The 25,739-nt window shown below is 48.8% G+C and overlaps 2 protein-coding genes across 2 annotated transcripts in view; one reads left to right on the top strand and one right to left on the bottom strand.

Moving 5' to 3' along the window:
* parp2 (poly (ADP-ribose) polymerase 2) overlaps positions 1-1,848 on the bottom strand; it is a 139,574-nt gene extending 137,726 nt beyond the window's left edge. Inside the window, exon 1 of the mRNA XM_059951587.1 lies at positions 1,635-1,848. Within this exon, the coding sequence (XP_059807570.1) occupies positions 1,635-1,710 (76 nt within the window). The 5' untranslated portion in view covers positions 1,711-1,848. The remainder of the gene's footprint in view (positions 1-1,634) is intronic.
* A 142-nt stretch (positions 1,849-1,990) lies between these two features.
* The window catches only part of mettl17 (methyltransferase like 17), a 34,239-nt gene continuing 10,490 nt past the window's right edge, over positions 1,991-25,739 (top strand). Inside the window, exons 1-5 of the mRNA XM_059951591.1 lie at positions 1,991-2,109; positions 2,575-2,724; positions 8,989-9,070; positions 20,678-20,751; positions 21,147-21,241. Coding sequence (XP_059807574.1) covers positions 21,211-21,241 — 31 coding nt within the window. The 5' untranslated portion in view covers positions 1,991-2,109; positions 2,575-2,724; positions 8,989-9,070; positions 20,678-20,751; positions 21,147-21,210. The remainder of the gene's footprint in view (positions 2,110-2,574; positions 2,725-8,988; positions 9,071-20,677; positions 20,752-21,146; positions 21,242-25,739) is intronic.

Genomic DNA, 25,739 nt, shown 5'->3' with positions numbered 1-25,739 from the left:
ACCTCAGCATTTTGTTTGCTGCTCCAAGATTTCCAGCATCTGCAGTATCTTATATCCACCCACACCCATCTTTAATTCTTCCTTCACTGACTCTTCGAACTACATGACCACTCACCCGCTCTCTATCACTCTGCTGAGGAGGACATCCCAAACTTTGAGCGTATCCTGCTTGGGGAGGTTAGACCCATCCTGTCCCATCTTCCTGCTCTGTACTGGCACCTTGTGCGGATTATTCCCTCTATAGTTCAGATCAATAGGTCTCCATCCCACAGATTTTTGCCACTCTCCAAGGTGAAAAACTTTGCTTGCAACCCACCAGATTTTTAAACCTCGATTTGTACCCTGATTCCACACGTACCCAGCGGACATGCTCCCCATCGACTTTATGGATAAGCCCTGGGCCAAGTCTGCCCTGGTGAGGCTCACACGGCCAGATGGGGCGAGGGGGCGCAGTGTCAGCACACAGGCCAACTGACCAGCTGAGGGGCATCACCGTGACAGGCCCCAGGTCATATGACCAGCTGAAGCAGTCCCGAACCTGGTCATGTGCTAACCCACCAGGGTGGCATCTCTACCCTGAAGCACCCGACCCGTGAAGGGTCACGCCCATTGACTCAGCACCGCGTGATCAGGTGAGATGGGTCCCAAGACCAGGTGAAGGGCCGCACTCATTGGCTCCCTGCCCACTCCACCGATCACATTCTGTGGGGGCCACCTCACTCCATGATAGGTAGGGTCTGCCCCCACTCCACGTGAACAAAATATGTTCCTCTTCCGCGTTAAAGGTTACAGTCCGCTCACCACCTCATCCGGTGAAAGGTTAAAGGAAACGTGTCCCACCCTAGAAACCCAGAGTAAAGTGCCAGGTGACCCTCACCGGACGCCATGGAGCTTTCAAACCCACTGCGCCACTCCGACTTGGTCCTCCTCACCCTCACTCGCTATTCGCCGTTACCACAGCAATCGTCCGCACTTGCGGGCTGATTGGTGGAACGTATGTCAATCATACTAATGAAGCAATCAGCAGAAAGGGCGTGTTGTCCCTCATTACCACCGCCCCTCCTTGCGAGGATAGGCCGCAGAGACTGTCAATCACAGAAACCCCCTTCGGCCCCTCCCGGTCTAATCGATAATTGACCAAGTAGCGATCTGATCTATCCTTCTCGGTGGTAGTTTGCGCCCTTTCCAGACAGACGGCATTCCTCTATGTGAATTCCCAACTCCGAATCCCGCCTCCCTGGGCGCGGTTACCACGTTTATTGGTCAACTGTGCCCGGGTTGCGCCAATGCTTGATACGCATTGGATAACGCTCCCTGTCCATCTCACAGGCCTCCGCCCGTGTGATTGGTTGCCAAATGGCGGGAAATTTTTCAGCCTCCGGCGCTTATGGCCGGTGGAACCCTGCCATACCTTTAACCTTTCAACTTCAACGGCGTGAGATAGATCCGCCCTCATCACATCCTCATTGGCCAGACCCGTGACAATCTTGCCCACCTGATATTCCAATTGGTCTATTTCGACAGCATGGCCCCGGGAGCGGTTTTATTAAATAATTAATGTCAATGAAGTAAAAGTTATGATACTCGTAAAGAATTCTGAGAGAAATAGAATCGGTAACTTGTAAAACACTCACACACATTTGCCTCGGAACCCTTCAGCGGGGGTTCGAGGGAAGGGGGAAGATTCTTGGTGAGAAACCTCGTTGCCATGGCGGCTGGTGTCAGGATGCGGAGCCTCGCCGTCCTGAGTCGGAGGCTGTTGCCCGGAGAGGTACTGATCACCTTGGGCCCCCAACACCGGACCAGTTCCTCGGCGTCGGCGACACCGCACCGCCGCCACCCAGGTATCAGCGCCCTCCGCACCCTCCGCCTGCCCGAGGCGCTGCGTCAGGCCGCGCAGCTCCGGCTGGACGGTGAGTGCTCTTCCGGCCGCTGGCCGGGTGGTGGAACCCACGAATGGGTGGCACTGTACTAAGTGGGCGGGGGTGGGGGTAAATCTGGGCACTGAGTAGGGGTGGGAAGGGGTTGTCATGCTGGGTAGCGGTGGGTGAATGTCCTAAGTATTGGGTGTCGCTGCCAGTAGGTCAAAAACTGGGTGGTACTGTGCTGGTGAGTGGGAAAATCTCCTGGGCACTGGGTGATGCTGCAGAAGGGCTGGGGCGGGCGGGGTTGTCATTCTGGGTAGTGGGGGGGGGGGTTGGGTTTGGTGTCGCTGCCAGTAGGTCCAGTCCTGTGATGATGAGAGGGGGGAATCTCCTGGGTCCGAGTGGCACTGCACCGGATGGGTGGGAAGACCACCTGGGCAGTGGGGTGGTGGGGAGCCTCTAGCTGCGAGGTGGGTGGAGGGAGCACCTGGCTCTAGGTTGGTACTGCCGTGGATTGGTAGGGATCCCCCTGAGTGGCAGGCAGTGTTTAAGGTGTGAATTCCTCCCTGCCAGGAGGGGGTGTTTTGGAGGGGCTTTTGGCAAATGTCAATGTCACATTGCAGTGCTGCCCTCCTGCCAGCTTGAGGGGGGGGGGTGGGCATCATGACAAGCAAGTTCTCATTTTGTACACTAAATTCCCCTCCCCTAGCAAACCCCGTCAACAGCCTTGAGGAGAGCGCCAGAGACCTCACCAACTTCCTGTGGAGCCGCCGGCGGGCAGTTGAGGACGTTGAGCTACGTGCCAGAGCTCGGGGACTAGCAAAGAAGTTCCAGGAAGATATTGAATGCAATGAAATCGGTGAGGCTATACGGGGGGGGGGGGGGGGGGTGGCAAGCATCAGGGGAAGGCCAGAACAGTTGCTTAATCTGGAACGTCAGCGTCAGGTTGTGTGGGGGAGAGAGAGAGAGGCGGATTGAAGTGCGTGCCAGTGTGAGGGGAGGGGAAGCATCTCAATTGATGCAGTAGGTATGGGGAAAGTGTTCTCTCTAGTTAGAGAATCTCGGATCCCAGAGGAGGAGACGGAAGGAGAAAGAAAATAGTGATGAGGGAGGGGAACAAGAGAGAAGGGTGTTGGGGGGGGAAGAGAGATGAGAGAAGGAGTGGTGGGAAGTTTCCATTTGGGGAATACAAGGTCCCTGTCTCAAGACGGGCAGCGGTGTGTGTGTGCAATGGAGATTATTTCCTCTTGGAGGGTGAAACGAGTCTTTGGAGCTTCCTCGCTTGAAGGGCAGTGGGAACATTGCAAGCCAGGAGGAGACAGATTCTCCATAGTCTGTAGGTTTCTAGGCAGAGAGGAAGTGGTTGGGTGATCTACCTTCCCACTAAACCCTATCTAAGGAGTCTGACATTGTCCACAGTACTCATGCGGTCTACTGCAAAGGAATCTGAGGTGGAGTGGGTCAGTAATTTTAAATTCCTTGGCGATATCATAAAAGAGGATCTGTCCTCAGAGCAGCATGCAAACGTCATCACAAAGAAGACACAACAGCACCTCTACTTTTAGAAGTTTGTGTAGATTCAGCATGTCACGTGAAACTTCGACAAAATTCTTTCAAAGCATAGTGGAGAGTATCCTGACTGGCTGCAAAATGGCCTGATATAGAAACGCCAATGCCCAGGAACAGGAAAGTCTGTAGACAGTGGTGGATACAGACCAGTTCATTGCCGGCAAGGCCATTCCCATCATTAAACACATCTACAAGAAGCTCTGCCACAACAAAGCAAAATCCATCATCGAGGATCTCCTTCATCCATGCTATTCTCTCTTCTCATTGTTATCATTGGGCAGAAGATAAAGGAGTCTTGTGTCCCACCCCACCAGATTCATGAACCGTTATTACTCTACAACCAAAAGGGCCCTGAACCAGTGTGGATAATTTCACCCACCTCAGTGCTGACCTGATTCCATATCTACGGATTCATTTTTGAGTACTCTACAACTCCTGTTAACAGTATTGTTTATACATAGGATTCCTGTCAATTGGACCATCGGTTAATCAAGGTATCCACTTATTTTGGACAACTCTTAATGAACAAAATTGAGAAATTAGCTGGCATTCCTTTTGTTACGTGGGACATTGGTATAGGAGACTGTTCCCAAACAGTTTCTAAATGTAGTCACTCGCATGCATGTTGTGTGGCTGTATGACACTGTGGTGCTTAAAGAGGACAGTTTTCAAACAGCATTCGTTGCGTGTGTTTGTGTTCACAAAGCAGTGATTTATTTGAATGAGAAATCAGTAGTAAAACAATTCATAACTGTTTGGCTCTCTGCGGTTTCAAGCATTCAGGCTTGGCGATGCCAGAATGGCCAGGAGTGGAAATGGAACTATTTCACTACTCCAACAAATTAGTAACTGAGAAATTTGATGACAGTCATCTTGAATGTTGAAATGAAAATGAAGATTTGGAGGATAAAATTATCAAAAGCATGTTTGAAGACAGTCCATTATCTGCATTCGATATCAATGCCGCTTTTGGTTATTTTCAGTCAGTCAAAGGACGTGGCTGCAAACACATGATTAATTCCATTAGAAACTAATACAGTTTATAGTGCAGACTAGCTGGATGAACTCAGCAGGTCAGGCAGCATCCGTTGAAAGGAGCAGTCAACTGACGAAGGGTCTCGGCCCGAAACGTTGACTGCTCCTTTCAACGGATGCTGCCTGACCTGCTGAGTTCATCCAGCTTGTTTGCATGTGTTGACTTGACCACAGCATCTGCAGCATACTTTGTGTTTACAGTTTTATAGACTTGTATTAGTTCTGGTTGTGTTTTAACTTGTTCCGTATTTCATTTAAATGCATAATTTATTGTTCAGTTGTTAGTTTGTCTTTTCTTTGCACCATTTCAAGTATTTACATGAAACCAGCTAACTGGGGCAGCTGCTTAATTGGGCCAAATGTGGTGTTTCCAATGTGTCCCAATTAACCCATTTCATATGCTTACACATTATCTGGACTATCTGTCTTTTACACATTGGCTTTTTGTTAGTTTTTATGTATAGTTTTTATTTTACAAAGCCTGATGTACTTCATTTTCCTGTAAGTCTGCAAGATAGTATATGGTGACATTTACATTCTTTGAAAGTAATTTACTTTGACTTGATTGTGTTAATTGAGGCATCACCAACCCCTTTAAGCTCAGTTCCCTTTGCCATAAACAATTCTCCCAACTCACCTAATTACTGCTGCTGAGACGGTAGCTCTTCAGCCCACTAAGATTGTGCTGTCCATCAAGTACCTGTCTGGACACTAAAGCCATTTATGCAAGGTACGTGTTGTATGACCTTAAGACAGCAAATCTTACTTTGATATTCGAAGATGGCTGATTTATTATCCTTCATAATCATATCCTCCTGCCTTCTCCCCAGTAACACCCTTACTATTCTAGAATCCGTAAACCTCTGCTTCAGGTATACCAGTGACTTGGCCCTCACAGATTCAGCACACTCTGCCTAAAGGAACTCCTCCTCATCTCAATTCTAAATGGTCGTCCTTGATTTTGGAGGCTGTATGGTTTGGTTTGAGACTCTGTCAATATTGGGAACATATTGTCCATGTTCACTCGATGTAGGCCTTTCAATATTTGGGGTTCTCAAAGAGATTTCCCCCCCCACTCATTCTTCCAAACTCTAGCAAGTTCAGGCACAGACCCATCAAATAATCCTCATATATTAACCCTTTCATTCTTGGGATCATTCCTTGTCAACGTACTCTGGACCCTCGGCAATGCCAGCACATCTGTAAAATGCTGGAAAAACTCAGCAAATCAGGCAGCGTTTACGGAAGGAAATGAACAGATGACCTTTTGGGCTGAGGCCCTACATCGGGTCTGGGAAGGAAGAGGACAGAAGCCAACATTTAAAAATTGGGAAGAGGGGAAGGAGTACAAGTTGGTAGATGATAGGTGAGACCAGGTTAAGGGGAAGGTGGACGAAGTAGGAAGCTGAGTGGTTTATAGGTGGAAGAAGTAGAGGACTGAAGAAAGAATCATCTAATTGGCGAGGGCAGTGTATGAGGTGTCGGGCAAGTGACTAGATGAGAAGGGTTGTGAGAGGAGCCAGATTAGAGACTGGAAAAAGGGAGTGGAGGTGGATAGTTTACCAGAAGTTAGACAAAGTGAAGTTTGTGCCATAGGTTGGAGGCAACTCAGAATATGAGAGCAAACACGAGGAAATCTGCAGATGCTAGAAATTCAAACAACACACACAAAATGCTGGTGGAACGCAGCAGGCCAGGCAGCATCGATAGGGAGAAACACTGTCGATGTTTCGGGCCAAGACTCTTCCTCCACCAGCATTTTGTGGGAGTTCTCCTCAGTGGCTGAGGTCAGTGATAGTGCTGGAGAAAGTTTGAAACAGAAAAAGCAATTTTGAGAACTAAACAGAGATATTACGAATTAAGTGAAAGATCACACAAGATTCTTGCTTGGCAGTTGAAAACAGAGCAGGCTTCCAAAACAATAAATGCAATTAGAACAAGTGCACATAAAACGTCGACAGGGCTTCTCCCTATCGATGCTGCCTGGCCTGCTGTGTTCCACCAGCATTTTGTGTGTGTTGTTAGAATATGAGATTGTTGTTTCCCTCGCCTGAGTTTTTTCACATCACATCGTGGCAGTAGAGGAGGCTGTGGGTGTACAGACTGAAATGGGAACTTGAATTGAGTTGAGTGGCACTGGGAGATCCTGCCTTATACAGTGGACAGACTGAAAGTGCTCCTTAGGTCTTTTCTTAAAAAGAGGGCCCCAAAACAGCTGACAATACTCCAAACGTGGTCTAACCAATGCCTTATAAAGTCTCAGGAGTACTCTTCCACACCTTGCAGATTGAAGTGCTTTTTGAGTGGGGTGTGAGGGGTTAGTCAAATTGATGGTTGGCTGCACATCTATGCAAAGGTGTAATGAAAAGCAGCACACAGAGCATCAAGTACACAACATTCACAGCAAAAACATAAATTACGCATTTTTTACAAGAAAGACAATTAGAACAAAAAGAATGCCATGGAACATCAATGCCCCGGAAGGGAAAAGAATATGGAAAGTGATGAGCACAGCCCCTTCCATCACAGGTAAAACCCTCCCACCATTGAGCACATTTACGAGGGGCACTGCCACAAGACAGCAGCACCCATCGTCTAAAGCCTCCACCTTGCTGTCTTCTTACTACTACCTTCAGACAGGAAGTACGCACACTTTAGGTCCTGTGCCACTGTGTTCAGGAATAGTTAATGCTCTTCAATCGTCAGGCTCCTGAGCCAGTGTTTATAACTTCACTCGCCACTACCGAGAGTGATTCGCTGAACTACTGGGTCACTTTTAAGGACACTTTACAACTCACTTTGATAATAAATCTGCTTTGAACACTGTAGTTTGAAACAAAGCCAATTGTAGTGCAAAGTGTTCTTAGTATTGAGGGAGTGATTAGGGTTGTGCAGGTTGGGTGGCTCAAACTATTCTTAAACCCGATGATGTGGGACTTCAGCCTTCCGCGCCTTCTGCCTAAGGGAAGTTGCAGAAAGATGGTATGACTGAGATGGTGGGGATTGTTGATGAAGATCACCTCCTGTAGGTGCAACCGATGGTGGGAAGGATGTGTCCATTATGTATTGGGCTGTGTCCATGACTTTCTGCAGCTTCTTGTATCCCTGCACATTCAAATTGCTGTACAAGACCATGGCAAAACCAGTCAGGATACTTACAACATTACATCTATTGAAGTTTTATAATGTGTTTGGTAAAAAGCTGAAACTCCTTACACTCTTGATATTGATGCTGAAAAGCCTTTTTTCTGATTGTATTCAGTTTCAAGTTTAAGTTTAATATTTAACCATACACACGTATAGAGCTACAGGAAACAATGTTCCTCCTAGGACAAGGTGCAAAGTGTACAGTCAGAAAAAAATAATATTGCTACAATATGTGTGCCTGGGCCCTGGACAGATCATTCACTACGTAAACATCCATGAATTTAAACCTGCTGGCCTCCTCTCTGACGCATAAACAGTGGAGAGAAGGCCAGTGGGAGAGGTCTCAGGGTTTCAAACCAGGATCAGGTTTATTGTCACTGACATGCTGTGAAATTTGTTGTTTTCTGGCAGACGTTCAATGCAAGATGTAAAAAATTTACTATAAGTTACAATAAAATTAAATAAATATGGAAAACTGGAAAAGCAGATGGTGTTCATAGACCATTTGAAAGCTGATGGCGGATGGGAAGAAGCTGTTCCTGAACTCAGTGTGTGTCCTCAGACTCCTCTACATCCTCCCTGACAGCAGCAGTGAGAAGGAGGCTTGTCCTGGACGGTGGTTTATTGGAATGGATGCCACCTCCTTGAGCATGGCCTTTTGAAGATGTCCTGGATGATGGGGAGGGTTGTGCCTGTGATGGAACTGGCTATTTGGCATTTGGTGCTATGCATTGAACCTACATACCATGCAGCGATGCCATCAGTCAGAATGCTCCTCACTGTACATCTGTAGACCTTGGTGACAGATCGTGAGTGGTGTTGAGCTCCAGAGGGAGCACTGGTGGGGTGTGGAATCAGTTGAGATGACCCACATGGTATGAACTGATTGACTCTCCTCCCATCTCTCTTCTTCCCTGCCCCCTAATATACATCGTAACCCCTCCCAGACCAGGATTCCCGGGAGCTCCAGGCAGGCAAAGAGGAGCGTCATGAGCGGCTCCAACATCAGGTGCTGGCTGAACTCCGTAGGACCATTCCTCGATGGAAGGCAGTCAGGTAATCCAGACTTAACACCCCCCCCCCCCCCCCCCCCCCCCCCAGTTTCACACCCCCTCGGGTAGGAGGGTACATGGGAGGTGGAGACAGGGAGTCAAAGGAAGTATTGGGGATTGAGAGAGAGAAAGGTGTGGAGGGGTGAGAGAGGGACACAGAAAGCAAGAGGAGAAGAGTGAGAAAGTGGAAGTCAGAGCGAGAGATTGGGGGAGGTAGGGAGAGAGTTGGGGTTATCCTACTTTCCTGACAGAATTCAGAAGCCACTCCTACTGCTCTGTACCCAACTCCCTGAACTAACATCTGCTCTGTCTTTATACAGCTATGACACACACCTGAGCCATGTGTACCTGGCAGCTCGTCTCGATGGCGGATACGCAGCTGTGACACGGGTTCTGCACGAGGTCAGTCCTTGCTCAAGCAGCCCCTGTCCCTGGGAGAGTGTGACAGGGTGGTGCAGAGGAAGCCTCACTGTGTTTCTGACTCTGTCCCTGGGAGTGTGTGATGGGATGATGTGGAGGGAGCCTCACCCTGTGTCTGACCCTGTCCCTGGGAGTGTGTGAAGGGACGGTGTGGAGGGAGCCTCACCCTGTGTCTGACCCTGTCCCTGGGAATGTGTGACGGGATGGTGTGGAGGGAGCCTCATCCTGTGTCTGACCCTGTCCCTGGGAGTGTGTGACGGGACGGTGTGAAGGGAGCCTCACCCTGTGTCTGACCCTGTCCCAGCGAGTGTGTGACAGGACGGTGTGGAGGGAGCTTCACCCTGTGTCTGACCTTGTCCCTGGGAGTGTGACGGGACGGTGTGGAGGGAGCTTCACCCTGTGTCTGACCCTGTCCCTGAGAGTATGTGACGGGACAGTGTGGAGGGAGCCTCACCCTATGTCTGACCCTGTCCCTGGAGTGTGTGATGGGACGGTGTGGAGGGAGCCTCACCCTATGTCTGACCTTGTCCCTGGGAGTGTGTGACGGGACGGTGTGGAGGGAGCTTCACCCTGTGACTGACCCTGTCCCTGGGAGTGTGTGATGGAACGGTGTGGAGGGAGCCTCACCCTGTGTCTGACCCTGTCCCTGGGAGTGTGTGACGGGACAGTGTGGAGGGAGCCTCACCCTGTGTCTGACCCTGACCCTGGGTGTGTGTGATGGGATGGTGTGGAGGGAGCCTCACCCTGTGTCTGACCTTTTCCCTTTTGTTTGTAAAGTACTTTAATTCCAAATACAATACATTCAACAATAATGCAATTGTATATGTAAGATAGTGACAAACACAATTAATAGAAGAACAAAATTAATCTCAGATATTTCCATCTCTACCAGGGTTAGCACGAATCCCCTGCAGAGCCGAGCTGTCAGGGCCACCTGCATGGTACCCGTACTCAATGTGTGTTTTCTCTCAACGGTACCCCGGACATGAACATACCCCCGCAACATTGCCAGGCAGTCTACAGTGGCAGAACCATCCCCCCACCCACTTCCTGGACCCATGGCTATCTGTTTCAGCCAACTCCAGGAGCAAGTTGACGAGCACCCCCTTCCCTCCTTACTGGATGATCATATATAACTAGGGTGGGGTGAAAATGTAAGCACAGGGTGAGGAGCAGCCCTCACAGATATGCAAAAAGGGGGCTGCAGCCTCGCACACTCCTTGTATCTGTGATACACGGTCTCCTCTAGCCAATGGAAGTGACATGTGGTTGGGACATCCATGAACAGACTAAGGAACCTACTGCAGGGCACCACTCTGTTTCTGACTTCCCTTTTGTTTGTAAAATGCTTTTATTCCAAATACAATGCATTCAACAATATTACAGATGTATATGTAAGATAGTGACTAACACAATTAATAGAAGAACTATATTAAACTAAGATGTTTCCATCTCTATCAAGGATAGCACTAATCCCCCGCAGTGCCAAGCAGTCAGTTCCACCTCCACGGTACCCATACTTAGTTGTGTATGCAAGGGAAGAACTCGCTCATAAATGGACTTCCATTTTTGGCTATCCCCTCACTATCAAGTGCAAAGACAGAATGCATGGTGTGTCGGGACAGTGACAGCAGCTAGGAAATGGACGGTGTGGAACAGTAGCCCATGCAAGTACCTCCTACCTATATCCCTGAATGGGACTGTGGGCCTTGATGAAAGATGGCTCAAGTTGTGTGGGCCAGGCTCCCAATAAGATTCTGGGCTTGGGTTTGATGAGCAGCTCTGGCGGAACAAAGGTGAGCTCAGATGGAGTCACTCCACAAACTAGAGCTACATCAACATCCACTGGAGTAGGACAAGGGCAGGTCATTTGGTCAGCCAATGACTCTGCACTCTGCCAGCGGAGCAGGTCCATGGCCTGACACAGTCATGTGAAAGAACTGTTATGGGCAAGTGATCATGATATGATCAAATTCATTCTGAAATTTCAGAAGAAGAATTTTAAAGTCAAATGTATTATTAGTTGAGTAAAGGGAATTAGAGTAGAGGCATGAGAGATAAGTTGGCCAAAATTGATTGAAAAAGAACACTGGTAGGGATGACAGTAGCAATGGCTGGGATTTGTGGAAGCATTTCAGAAGACACTGGATATATATGTAGGCCTCCGTTAGTTAAAAAAGGTTTTTTTTTTGGAAAACCGACAGTTGCACATGCTGCAAGTCTCCCCTCTCCACGCCACCGATGCAGTCCAAGGGAAGGATGTTAGGACCCATGGAGCTTGGCACCAGTGTCGTCGCAGAGCAATGTATGGTTAAGTGCCTTGCTCAAGGATGGACACACACACGCAGCCTCAGCCAAGGCTCAAACTAGCGACCTTCAGATCACTAGACGAATGCCTTAACCACCTGGCCATGCACCAACACTCTAGATATGCATCCCAAAGAGGAAGAAGTATTCTAAAGGAAAGATGAAGACCATTGCTAACAGGAGAAGTCAAAGTCAGAATTAAAACCAAAGCAAAAGCATTTTATAGAGCAAAAATTAGTGGGAAGTTAGAGGATTGGGAAGCTTTTAAAAACCAATAGAAGGTAACTAAAAAGTCAGTAAGAAAATAAAGATGGGATAAGTAAATAAGCTAGTCAATAATATTGAAGGGGATGCCAAAAGTCTCATCAGATATATATAAAGTATAAAAGAGAGGTGGTGCTGATTATTGGACCACTGGAAAACTATGCTGGAGAGGTAGTAATGGGGAGGGGGCAAGGAAATAACAGATGAAATGAAAAAGTATTTTGCATCAGTCTTCACTGTACAAGACTCTAGCAGTTTGGTGGAAGTTCCAGAGTGTCAGGTGTCAGAAGTGGGTGAAGTTGCCACTACTAAGGAAAAGGCTCTTGGGGAAACTGAATGGTCTGAAGATCGATAAGTCATCTGGACCAGATGATGTGCACCCCAGGATTCTGAAAGAGGTGGCTGATGAGATTGTAGAGGCATCTTTCAAGAATCATTAGATTCCAGAATGGTTCTGGAAGATTGGAAAATTGCAAATGTCATTTCATTCTTCAAGAAAAGAGAGAGGCAGAAGAAAGGAAACAATGGGCCAGTTAGTCAGACCTGTAGTTGGGAAGATGCTGGAGTCAATTGTTAAAGATATGGTTTCGGGGTATGTGATAAAATAGACTGTAGTCAGCATGGTTTCCTCAAGGGAAAATCTTGCCTGACAAATCTGTTGGAATTCTTTGAAGAAATAACAATCAGGGTAGACAAAGGAGAAATGGTTGATGTTGTGTACTTGGATTTTCAGAACACTTTTGACAAGGTGCCACTTAACTAGTTAAGAGCCCATGGTATTTCTGCAATGATATTAGGATAAATAAAGCAGTGTATGATTGGCAGGAGGAAAAGAGTGGGAATAAGGATCCTTTTCTGGATGGTTGCTGGTGACTTAATTGTGTTCCATAGGGGTCTGTGTAGGGACAACTTTTTTACATTCTATGTCAATGACCTGGATTACAGTATTGATGGTTTTGTTGCAAAGTTTGTGAATGATACAAAGATAAGTGGAGGGGCAGGTAGTTTTGAGGAAGTAGAGAGTTTACAGAAGGACTAAGACAAATTAGGAGAATGGCAAAGAAGTGGCAGATGGAATACAGTACAGTGTTGCAAAGTGTATGATCATGCACTTTGGTAGAAGAAATAAAAGGGTAGACTATTTTCTAAATAGAAAATTCAAAAATCTGAGGTGGAAATTGACTTTTGCAGCCCTTTTGCAGGATTCCCTAAGGTAAATTTTCAGGTTTATGGTCTTGTATTTCAAGACGCTTAGCATGTCCTGATAGAAGCTGGACAGCCCTCGCAGTGCAGCATGTCTTTCGCCTGCTGGGGGTAGTCACAGCACTTTGTAAAGACAGCAGTCCCTCCGGAGAAAGTATGTCACCAACACATTCTACCTGGGAGGGTACTCGGCATACAGAAATCTGCAGGGTCCTGAGGCTGAGAGCTGCCAAATGTGTATGGATGCACACTTGCAACCGGTCTCCCATTGGCAAAACTCAGGACTGCTCCAAAGACCCTGTTTCCTATTGCCACAGAAGTCCACTAACTTCCTCTGCATCCTTGTGAGAAAGAGACCCAGTGAGGCCAAGGTGACCATCAGATACCACAACCTGCAGGCCACCAGCTGGTTTATGACGACAACTCTGGCTTGACAGGAAAGCATGCTGAGAAGGTCTGAGCAGTACCCCAGCCAGGCCATCACTTTTGTCATTAGGTCCTGTTAGTTTGCCAGCTAGTCCCAGGGGGATTCAGATACACTTCCGGGTAGAGGAGATGCATGGTGCTTCATGTAAACAGTCCCATCTCCTCAGACTGACCTACTATGAGTCTGGAACATTTTGTCCAATAGAACTTGGGAAAACTTCTTGGCACTTGGACATCCTCTGCAGGTCACTGGGTTTGGCCACTATCAGGAGCACGTTTTCGGCGTAGGCTGAGAGGACAACGTGCAGAACCGGACCTACCAAGTTCAGAAAAAGGCGAGACATGAATGGTTTAATGCAGATGGTGTCCAACTAGCCAGATGTGGAGTGTCCCAGACGTACTCCTCTGTTAAAGGAGGTGGATGCTGTCAACAGTCACTGGCCTTTAGGAAACACTGTTTGGCAGAATATCAGAGCCGATCCGGGCCACAAAGTGTGATCTAAATGCCTGCAGAGTGGCCACCATGAAACTGTGATCTACCTAGTCAGACGCCTTCTGGTCAAAGGATAGAAACGCTGCCCAGGACTGAGTCTGTGGAACAGGTGGATCAAGTCAGGTGGACGTTGCCCTGTGTTACAGGAATGACCCCTTGTAATAATGATCAGTGAGACACAGAGAATCTGTATTTACTGACAATTTAAAAGCACGTGGGTTCACAAGCTAACTACCTGTGTGCACCCTACTAGAATCCCTGGCTCTCCATGAACAGTTAATGACACAAAAAGGTATTACCTTGAAAGGAGTCTACACTGGCCAGGCGTTCCTCACAGTCCTGATCTCCACGGGTCCATGAGGTCCTCCTTGTCTCTTGGTCTCTGGTTGCTGGAGATTTACCGCCCCTGCGTATTTGGAGCTCCTGACTTTTGTGTTCCTCAGCAACTGAGCTGGTGAATCTCCATTCCATTTCAAGGTCACCTGACCTACCCGGGTCACCTTCTTACTGGGCTACAACCAACATTGTTTCATGGTTCTTCCCACCCCAGTCTTGTGCATTTGAGTCTTTCAACTCTGACTGGTCCAAACCAGTTAAATGAGGCAACCCAGATCGAATCGGCTAAGATTACAGATCGTTTCTTTGGCAGGTTTGGCACTTTACATAATAAGTAGCTACTCATCCAAGAATGGTCTCAGATTTAAGGCTGATTTATACTTCTGCCTACTCCAGAGCCTTGGTAAATGGCCTGCGCTGTTGTGAGCATTTATACTTGTGCGTTTTTGTGTCTGTGTTGCTCTGCAATTCACCACCAAAACACTAGTTGGTTTCCACACCACTGTGTAGAGTTTATTCATGTACACTAAACAATGGTGACTGAGTTGGAGCTAATAAATGTTGAACAAGGGTTACTTTTATTGAAATTATTGCAACGCAGAAAAGAGAGGAGACGTCGGAGGAGATGGTATGTACGACCATTGAACGGATTGAGGCAGGAGGAGGGTGAACTTTCTGTGCTTGTCCGGCCACTGAGAGATATGGACGAGGAGATGCATTTCAAATATTTACGGATGTCGGCAAGTAGATTTGACGATTTGGTTCATCGTCTCCAACCATTTATTTTGCATCAGTGTACACACAGCATGCCTATAGACAGGAGGAAATGTGGTGCTATCAAGCAGACCAATCACAGTTGTTGCGGTCTGCGTCGCCGCGACACGCAGTTGTATTTTTTGGAGAGGTGCGCGTCAGGCTTTGGCGAATGGTACAGCATAGGTTATGCGGCTACGCCGTACCTACAGCGTTCATTTGATGCAGAAGTATGAATCAGCCTTTAGCAGGTTAAAGCTGATTTTAAAAAAGCTGATTAAAAAAGCCTTTATCAGCCTTTAACCTGAAGCTCCTCGTATCCACATTCAATTGCTCTGATTAGATTATTCTAGAGCAAGAATCGTTTAAGAGTTCATGCTCTTTATATAACAAATAACTACTTGTCTGAGAATGCTCTCAGGTTTAGTATTATCTGAAGTTCCTTGTGTCCACATTCACTTGCTTTGAATAGATTATCCCAGAGCAAGATTCAGTTCAGAGCCCACAAAACAGGGGGGGGGGGGGGGGAGAGGAAGCAAAGATAACCAGTGTTTGTCTGCTTCCACTATCTTTGATTAGGCTGTAGTTTCTTCTGGCCAACCCCTGAATGGACTGTCCTGGGACTGTGCAGGATTGGTCAGAGTGGATTATCTGGCCCAAGACAGGGGCGAGATGGTTCACCATAGCCCAGGCGAAGATCTTGTACTCTGTGCCAGTTCTTCAATAGGTGGAGGTCACCCTCCTTTTGTAAAAGGATCAAGGCAGCTGTCAGGGGGTGTCTAGACCCTCTGAATCCTTCAGCTTGGTGATCGGCAAACCCTTTTAAACTGCACTGTCCACACTGGACAGATCCGGTGAGACATAGTAGGAGCGGAATTCTTTCTTGATCCCCTCAGGATCCTTACTAGAGAAGCTATTGGCAGCCAGTATCTCTAACAACTATTTCTGGACTCCCTGCAACTTCTCCAACAAGTAGAAGAATGGTGAATCACAGTCGAAATTCTGCATCTAGTCTCTGGTTGCTGGAGATGTACGTGTCTCGGGATTGCTCAAGCTACAGAATCCTCTGTGCTCTTCTTCTGGTCTTCCTGCCATAACTTGGTCTCCAGCAGTCAGACCAAGAAGGGAAGTTTAAGTCAAACAACTCTCTCTCAAGCTGCTCAATCTCAGAGCCCTGCCTCTTTGTTGACCCCCCTAGTGTACTCCTGACATAGAAACTGGGTGAGTGCTTTGCACACATCCCACCGTAGCTGTAGGAAGCAAAAATCCTCCCGGCTCACCCTCCAGGTGATCCAGAACACTCGGAATGAATACCGGAATTGGCTGTTCTCCAGCAGCCAGTTATTAAAGTACCCGGATCCCACCCACGAGTGCCGAGCAGCAAGCTCCATCCACAAAGTAATGCTCTCAACACAACACTGGCCGCATGGAAGAGTACGCCCGCGAGATGAAGAGGCGGTCTGTATGAGAACCTTCCTGTCTAGGTCTTCTCGAGAAGGCAAGATAATCAGCGTGAAGATTCTGTCAGGTGTCCACCAAGTCAAAGGAGCCCACTAGCTCCTTTAACTTTGTTGATGGTGGGTCACGTTGGAGACCAGACCAGTCATCCAGGCGAGGTACTATAGGGCGTATCTGCCCTGAGAATGATGCAGTCTCCAGGGTTGATCGAGTGTAGCAGAGTGGGCACTTGACAGAACAGGCACACCCGCAACACCCTGCGTGGTGCACAACCAGGTGGAGTAGACAGCTGGGAATGATTTCCTGGACTTTTATGATCTCTGGCTGGAAAGTTGGGGCCAACAAGATTGCCACCCAACTAAAGTTGGATCTGAGGACACTCACGTAGACCCCTCCCTTCTGCTCCAGGAGCAAAGTGGACTCGGCTCCTGGTGTGGTATGAGTTTCCTGCAGGAAGCATACCCCATATCTCCAGTCCCGAAGGACTGAGAGATTGTTAAACTGCGGAGAGAACCCCTGCTGCTATTCATATTGAGAGTAGGTACGGTGAGCTTCATATCAGAAGTACTCTGGGCCTCTGCATCGGCATCTTCCCGGTGAGAGCAGAGCCACCTTCCACCCATCAGTCCCCAACAAGAGAAAGCATGCTCTTTTCCTCCGTGCTCGAGTGGGGCCAAAGCCACCTTATGACCTGCTGTCCCTCGAAGGAGTGAGATTGCTTACCACACTGATCATGCATGAAGGATTTAAGCTGTTGCCTACCACTCCCAGACAACGTTCTCCTTTCCTTCTATTTCTGTCCGAGGATGACACACAAAGACTTCACCAACCTCTGCACGCTGGACCAGCGTAGGGAGGCTAGTTTCAGCCAATGCTCCTCACCCTTAGAGATGAGAATAAACTCTTTGATCTCTTCAACGGGTATCAACGGACTTTTCTGGAGGGGTGATGATGTCCATTGTCTCACTATCAAATGAGGCTCCCTCTATCCCCTCACTACACAGAGAGACCCTAAATTCCTCCCCATGAGTACCAGCAGACACTGTGCAGCAGCTACCTTGCTCACACCTGCTGAATTCACCTTCCACTCAGCCCTACCTCCAGGAACAACTACAATGAGGGATTACTCCCAGGAATTCCTTGTGAACCAAGGGTTGATTGTGTCAGCATGGTGAGTATGTCCCTCACCTCAGGAGCCAGGCCCAGGCCCAAGGTGGACCTTGACATGTATGGTTCTAGGGGTTCATTGGGAGCTGGATACTGAGAATGAGAGAAGCTCTTCGCTGCTTTGCCATCTTTACCTGTGTACCTGTCTCTAAGGAGCCACAAACAAATAGGTCCTTGATGGAGTGCTTCAGCACCCTTTCCATTGCCATATCAGGGGCAACACCATCCCCTACACACACTCTGTCCACCACAAGGCTCGAGGTCACAACAAGCAGTTCAGGCTTTGAGCCAAACTCCATCGGGATTCCCACCGCCTCCGATGAATCCCCTGCATCCACGTTTCTCCCCTGTTGGGAGAAGAACTCCTTCTCATCTGCTCGGAGGAGTATGCAGGTACAGGGACCACCAATCCAGCGGCATCCTTCACTTCCATCACTCCATCACTTCCTTCAGTCTCCCTCCGACCTTCACGGGAAGTGGGTTTCTTGGTACAAGGGACAGAGATGGGCATGAGCTCCACGATCTCAGGGGCTTTCTTCCCCAGGTGTTTGGATTTCTGCATCGCCTTCCCGCCCCTCGGTCTCCTCCCCGTTTCTTGCCACACCCTCGCTACCCTCTGGATCCCCCTCCCGAACTATAGGGGCTGAAGCAGGCACAAGGATAAGAAAGGGCCGGGGCAGTGGTAGACTCCTTGGGCTGGGTGTTGGGACAGTCCCTTCGAAAGTTTTCTACCTTCCTGCACGCATTGTACCACAGGCACTCAGCTTCAGTGCACCTAGTAATCTACCCCTTTGAGCTGGCCCTCATCTTCCTCCTCCCATGGCAGCTGGTGCTGGAAACACTACTGGGTGTGTCTCTTAAACTTGTGCCTGACGTTACTGATCTCTGATCTTACTTGTCCCAGAAGGACTAGATAGGGAAGGAGGGCCTTATTGGGAATGAAGGGCTTGATGTGCCCGAGGATGATCCGTCGCATAGGACCAGTCACTATCTCTATCGGCAAAGATGTGTGTCTGACTGATCGGCCTATTGAGAGTCCGGTGCACCAAATTATCAGTCCTCAGGTAGAAGACTGGCTTCCTGAATTCTTTCTCAGAGTCCAAAATACTGCCCACTCCAACCAATTCTTCCTTGGCCTCCGAGCACTGTTCCAGAGTTATTCCAGGGCACAAAGTGAATTGCCTCCACCGCCTAAAACAGGGTGTTGTCCAAAGGTAGAGAGGCAGCCACCCTTGTCTAGTTCCCTAGAGGTCTGCAAATCCCAGGAGTATAGAAACATTGAAAACCTACAGCACAATACAGCCCCATCGGCCCACAAAGCTGTGCCAAACATGTCCTTACCTTAGAACTACCTAGGCTTACCCATAACTCTATTTTTCTAAGCTCCATGTACCTATTCAGGAGTCTCTTAAAAGACCCTATTGTCTCCGCCACTACTGCTGCCGCCAGCAGCCCATTCCACGCACTCACCACTCTCTGCGTAAAAAAACACTTACTCTTGACATCTCCTTTCTACCTACTTCCAAGCACCTTAAAACTATGCCCTCTCGTGCTAGCCATTTCAACCCTGGGAAAAAGCCTCTGACTACCCTCGTGATCAATGCCTCTCGTCATCTTGTACACCTCTGTCAGGTCACCCTCTCATCCTCCATTGTTCCAAGGAGAAAAGGTTGAGTTCACTCAACCTCATAAGGCATGCTCCCCAATCCAGGCAACATCCTTGTAAATCTCCTCTGCACCCTTTCTATGGTTTCCACATCCTTCCTGTAGTGAGGCGACCAGAACTGTAAGTAGTACTCCCAAGTGGGGTCTGAGCAGGGTCCGATATAGCTACAACATTACCTCTTGGCTCTTAAACTCAATCCCACGTGGTGGCACAACAGCCTGAAGCAAGAAATACAGGTAGCAGTGTTTGTGAGTAGTGTACCTGGATGGAAACTGTTTCCCTCTCCTGCAGTGTCAGCAGAATCCATTGGGCTGGCCACCTGAACATTCCGGTTCCCGAAAAGAACTGGAGCATGCTGCGGACAGTCCAAATTCCCCTCAAACAGCAGGGTGGAAAAGGACTGCTCTGTTGCTGGGGCAGTACGAAGGCACTCAGGAATCAACAGTCTCTAGGACAAGGGTCGGCAACCCGCGGCTCTTTGATCTCTGTGCTGCGGCTCCCCATAGGAGGGAGCTTCACCCTGTGTCTGACCCTGTCCCTGGGAGTGTGTTACGGGACGGTGTGGAGGGAGCCTCACCCTGTGTCTGACCCTGTCCCTGGGAGTGTGTGACGGGACGGTGTGGAGGGAGCCTCACCCTGTGTCTGACCCTGTCCCTGGGAGTGTGTGACGGGACGGTGTGGAGGGAGCCTCACCCTGTGTCTGACCCTGTCCCTGAGAGTGTTTGACGGGACGGAGGGATCCTCACCCTGTGTCTGACCCTCTCCCTGGGAGTGTGTGACGGGACGGAGTGGAGGGAGCTTCACCCTGTGTCTGACCCTGTGAGAGAGTGTGATGATATGGTGAGGAGGGAGCCTTGCCCTGTGTCTGACCCTGTCCCTGGGAGTTTGTGACGGGACGGCGTGGAGGGAGCCTCACCCTGTGTCTGACCCTGTCCCTGGGAGTGTGTGACGTGACGGCCTGGAGGGAGCCTCACCCTGTGTCTGACCCTGTCCCTGGGAGTGTGTGACGGGATGGTCTGGAGGGAGCCTCACCCTGTGTCTGACCCTGTCCCTGGGAGTGTGCGACGGGACGGTGTGGAGGGAGTCTGACCCTGTCCCTGGGGGTGTGTGATGGGACGGTGTGGAGGGAGCCTCACCCTGTGTCTGACCCAGTCCGAGGGAGTGTGTGACGGGATGGTGTGGAGGGAGCCTCACCCTGTGTCTGACCCAGTCCGAGGGAGTGTGTGACGGGATGGTGTGGAGGGAGACTCACCCTGTGTCTGACCCTGTCCCTGGGAGTGTGTGACGGGACGGTGTGGAGGGAGCTTCACCCTGTGTCTGACCCTGTCCCCGGGAGTGTGTGACGGGATGGTGTGGAGGGAGACTCACCCTGTGTCTGACCCTGTCCCTGGGAGTGTGTGATGGGACGGTGTGGAGGGAGCCTCACCCTGTGTCTGACCCTGTGAGAGAGTGTGATGATATGGTGAGGAGCAAGCTTCACCCTGGGTCTGACCTGTGACATTTCTTTGTTTCTCAGATTAAGAAGCGAGTCCCTGAGTTTGAGCCCCGTACGCTCCTGGACTTTGGATCGGGCGCTGGAACAGTTGCCTGGTGAGCCTCTGATTGTAGCAATGCCAGCAAGATGGAAGGGGAGCAGAGAGGGAACCAGAGAGTGTAGAATGGAGGGAGTTGGAGTGGAGGGGTGAGAAGAGGGAGGAAGGAAAGGAGTAGAGAGGGGTTGAGAATAAAAGTGAGAGGGAGGTGGAAAAGTGGATGAGTGGAGAGAAGGGATGTGGATCTCCCACTAAGCAATGGCGTGTTGGATAAACTCGGACCGGTTCATGTAGCATGTTGTAATTGTATTTGGGCCTTGATTTCTCCTTTCCTCTCTGTTGCTTCCCTCCTCAAATTTTTGTCTCTGTTCTACCCCACTCCACCCCCACTCCTTCTGCATCTGTTGTTGTTGTGTTTTGTCTCCCTCTGATGCCAGTGTCCTCCCCACACAGGGCCGGGCGCAGCGCCTGGGGTGCCTCCCTCCACGAGATCGTCTGTGTGGACACCTCCCCGTCCATGCATCAGCTGGCCGGCTTCCTGATGAGAGGTAGGTGGGTGGGATCGTTGTGCTGACGCCCCCCCGCGCCCCACCATTAATTCCCATCTGATCCATACTGGTACCCATCAAACCCACCTCCACAATCCTTCTGCACCAATGTCAACCATGGTATCACCTCTCCAAATTTCTCTGAGCTCCTCAGCCTCTCCCACCCACCAGCCTGCTCTATTGCCATGGACCCAAGACATTACTCTCAACCCACGTCATCTATGGTGGATCTGTCTTTGGCATTACGGACATCCCAGACTCTCTTCTCACTGCCCACAGGAAAGAGGGTTTCAATGACTCACCCCTCTGGGAGAAAATATCTCCCCCATTTCTGTCATAAATGTACAACCCACTTAATTTTACACAGTGGCCCCTCTCCTCTTTGCCCTAATTTCTCCCCCTTCCTCCTCTGTCCCTATTCACTGTCTATTCACTATTCCACTAAAACCCCTCTTTCTCCTCTCCACCCTACTGTCCTCTCCCATTTCCTCTATCCCTGCCTATTCTGGGGAGGCGGATTCACTGATTGCAAATAAGCACATTAACCATTAAATTAATAACAGTAAAACATTTGACCAAACACCTCAGTGAAACAAGTACTCATCCAAGCCACTCTAAATTACAAGATCAACAACACTATAAATATTTATAGCACTTCAATCTCAGCAGGTACTTCATTAAGTTTCTCCCAGGTATACAACTATAAAACTAAATATTCAACAGGTACTTAGCTCAGACCCTCCTATTTCTGCAGTATTCTTTCCCAATGGTTCTTCAGCACTGGTTGCGGACTTAGTGTGAAGAGGAGCCTCTGGAGGCAGAGGAAATCCACTCAGTCTCTCGCACATCCTATTCTTATCGCTGAGGCATCCAGAACCAGTGTTGTAGCGCGCAAGGCAACCAATGGGAAAGAGCTGTTGCATCCCTCCAATGGGTCACATTATATGCCACCCCTTGATAGATGCAACACCATGACAATTCTCAGACTGGTATGGCCCTGGTGAACACCCCACTAAACTACATGAAACACAAGTAGAATCCGCAGTACAACAAACCCAATAGTCGCACCCCCCACCCCCCCCAGTGTACTACAGCACTCCAATAGCATCTTATCCATCAACTGTTGGATGTGATCAGGTGAATGATGTCCCTGACTCATTAGGAATGTAGGTGCAGCCCTCTTGCCCAGTAATATCACAAGTGCCACCTTTCTCCACACGCAAGTAACATAAGTCCATCCAAATTGTTTCAGCCTCTGTTATAGCTTTCTTACTACATCGACCAGCATGGGCAGGGTGTTCCTCCAATGCACTGAGGTGGTGTGCGTAGGACACCACATATTTGCAATAGCAACAGCTGTACCAGCTCGTGGGGAAGCCACACATCCAGTCAGTGTAGACACAGTTATCCCAGGATACTATTCCTGCTGACAGTCACTGTATCCCACTGACCGGTTGGACCTGTGCTCATCATATCGCCTATGCCAATGCTCCTTTACCTTCCCTGTTGGTTGGAAAATTACTTTTGGAGTGGGAATTTTGAGTTAAACAGATCGTATGAAGGGAACTTCCAGCTGCTAAAGCACTTACCACATCGGGGGGTTAGCAAGGCTCATGTTCTTTAAGGCTGCTACCATACTCTGTGGTGAAGATGGCTGAAATAGACTACTCCCTCCTTGCCCCAAATCAGAAATCCAAAACCTGAGAAGCTGGACAATTAACCCCAACAGTCTTTTTCAAGAAGGATCAATATTACTGGCATCCCTTCTGTGGTGTGGTTAGGAGTCCTCGTACAAATCCAGCAGTTTTACACATTAGTCATGTTTGCATGTAGTTATGCCATCTGCAGGAATGTGTTACAGAAACTTCCACCACAAGACAGCATCATCACCATTGCCGTCAGCATCCCATCAGTTTCCCATTCTGTACGTATGGAGACACAAACTCACTGGCTGCTGGTTAGTCACTGGGTATTTAGACATACAGCAATCATTATTAGCAAAAACAACAACTTTTAGTATTGCTCCCTAAATCTCCCAGTCTTCTAAAATATGAACTGAATGGCCGTTTCCCTCTGAAATGTGGGCATCTCGTATCTGGAATAAAGGTGCACAGATTTCCATCATTTTAAACTGATTTTTATGCAGGCAATGTGAAATCTGGGTCATTCCCTAAACCCAATTCCATGGAAAACAGATAAAGTTACAAACTAAATATATAGACAGAACTATAAGTTTGTACTTCTCTTTCTTTCAGAACCTTAAACTTAGAATAAACAGTTAAATTCCACTGTGAAAAACGATCACACTTTCCAAAAAACAAAGGAAGAGACACACAACATGCTGGAGGAACTCGGCAGGCCAGGGAGCATCTATGGAAAAAAAGTACAAAGTTTTGGGCTGGAGGAAAAAAGGCTGAAGAGTAGACCACCAGGTGATACGTGAAACCTGCAGGGGGGAGGGATGAAGTGAAGTGCTGGGAAGTTGATTGGTGTGAGGTGAGGGAGGGAAAAGGGGGATGGAAAATGGAGGAGTGGGGTGGGGGCAGGGGTAGGAGGCATTACAAGGTTTGAGAAATTGATGTTCATGCCATTAGGTTGGAGGCTACCCAAAGGAAATATAAGGTGGTGTTCCTCCAGTGTAAGTGTAGCCTCATCATGAGAGTGGGCATGTGGGAATGGGGAGTAGGATTAAAATGGGTGGCCACTGGGAGATTCTGCTTGTTCTGGCAAATCTGTCTCCCAGTCATCTTTCCCTCCCACCCACCACCTGCTTTCTGCAGGGATCGCTCCCTATGCGACTCCCTTGTCCATTTGTCACTCCTCACTGATCTCCCTCCTGGCACTTATCCTTGCAAGTGGAATAAGTGCTATACACCACCTCCCTCTCTGCCATCCAGAGCCCTAAGCAGTCCTTCCAGGTGAGTCTGTTGGGGTCATTTACTGTGTTCAGTGCTCCCGGTGTGGCCGCCTGTGCATCGGACAGACCTGATGTAGACTGGGAGATTGCTTCACCCAGCATCTACGCTCCATTGGCCAGGACAAGTGGGATCTCCCAGAGGCCATCCCTTTTAATTCTTGCATCACACACAAAATACTGGTAGAACACAGCAGGCCAGGCAGTATCTATAGGGAGAAGCACTGTTGAAGTTTCGGGCCGAGACCCTTCGTCAGGACTAACTGAAAGGAAAGATACTAAGAGATTTGAAAGCAGTGGGGGGAGGGGGAAATGGAAAATGACGGGAGAAGACAGAAAGGGGTGGGATGAAGCTAAGAGCTGGAAAGGTGATTGGTGAAAGTGATACAGAGCTGGAGAAGGGAAAGGATCATGGGACAGGAGGCCTCTCTCCCATCTTCCCGCCTTTCTCCCGAGGTCTCCCGGCCCATGATCCTTTCCCTTCTCCAGCTCTGTATCACTTTCACCAGTCACCTTTCCAGCTCTTAGCTTCATCACACCCCCTTCTGTCTTCTCCTATCATTTTGCATTTCCCCCTCCCCCCACTGCTTTCAAATTTCTTGCTATCTTTCCTTTCAGTTAGTCCTGACGAAGGGTCTCGGCCCGAAACGTCGACAGTGCTTCTCCTTATAGATGCTGCCTGGCCTGCTGTGTTCCACCAGCATTTTGTGTGTGTTGTTTGAATTTCCAGCATCTGCAGATTTCCTTGTGTTTGCTCTTTAATTCTAGCACCTTCAGATTTTGTCTTGTTTGAGAAAAGACACATTCACCAAGCCGCTTAAATGCACAGCACTATTAAAAGATTAAAAGCTTATTTCAATGGGTCTTATTTTTCACTGAAGCATAGGATTAATTAAAGACCTGATATAGATTTAACAAACAAAAGACAGACTTTGCCCTCTCACAGAAGCACTGTGTGGCTGCTCCTCACACAACGTTTTTCCTGAACTCAAACCACTCGCACTTGATTATAGGGGGAGGTTGTAGGTGAAATGACGCGCTCCTCACGGGGTTAGGACGGGTAGGTGACACCCCCCCACCACCTTGATCTCTGTTGTCATGAAAGGGCCAGTTGTACTAATCCTCGTACATCATCTTCCTCCTGGGAGGAGGGGTACCCCTCTTGGCAGGCATGCAACTTTGTTAACTGGCCTGGCCTACACGGTCTGGTGTGTAGGGGAGAGGACAGTCATTTTGAGGGAGAATTGTAGGACTCCACTCTATCCTCCCTTCATCTTCACCAACCAGCCAGATATTCCCATTCCCCATCCTTGCGTTGGGATCTTCACCCTGCTGTGTTAAGGCTTGGACCTAAACAGGACCAGGTTTACATCTCCATTAGCCGACAGGCTATCTCCGTACTCTTGTCGTCTAGCTCTGTGGTCTGGAACTGTGCCAACCGGGTGACTTCCCTCATGCTGACACATTGCTGATGCAGCAACTCCACTTTGTTCTTAAGCCCTGCTGTCTCCTCTCCTCTTTGTGTGATTGTGTCATGCTGGTGCCTTACGATGGCTGTCAGTCAGAATGCATCTCTCCGGCTCC

This window comes from Hypanus sabinus, chromosome 26, assembly GCF_030144855.1.
Source record: "Hypanus sabinus isolate sHypSab1 chromosome 26, sHypSab1.hap1, whole genome shotgun sequence".
Taxonomy (NCBI): Eukaryota; Metazoa; Chordata; class Chondrichthyes; order Myliobatiformes; family Dasyatidae; genus Hypanus; species Hypanus sabinus.
Note: the sequence above shows the minus strand (reverse complement) of the source record. Positions and strands in the feature narration are given on the sequence as shown.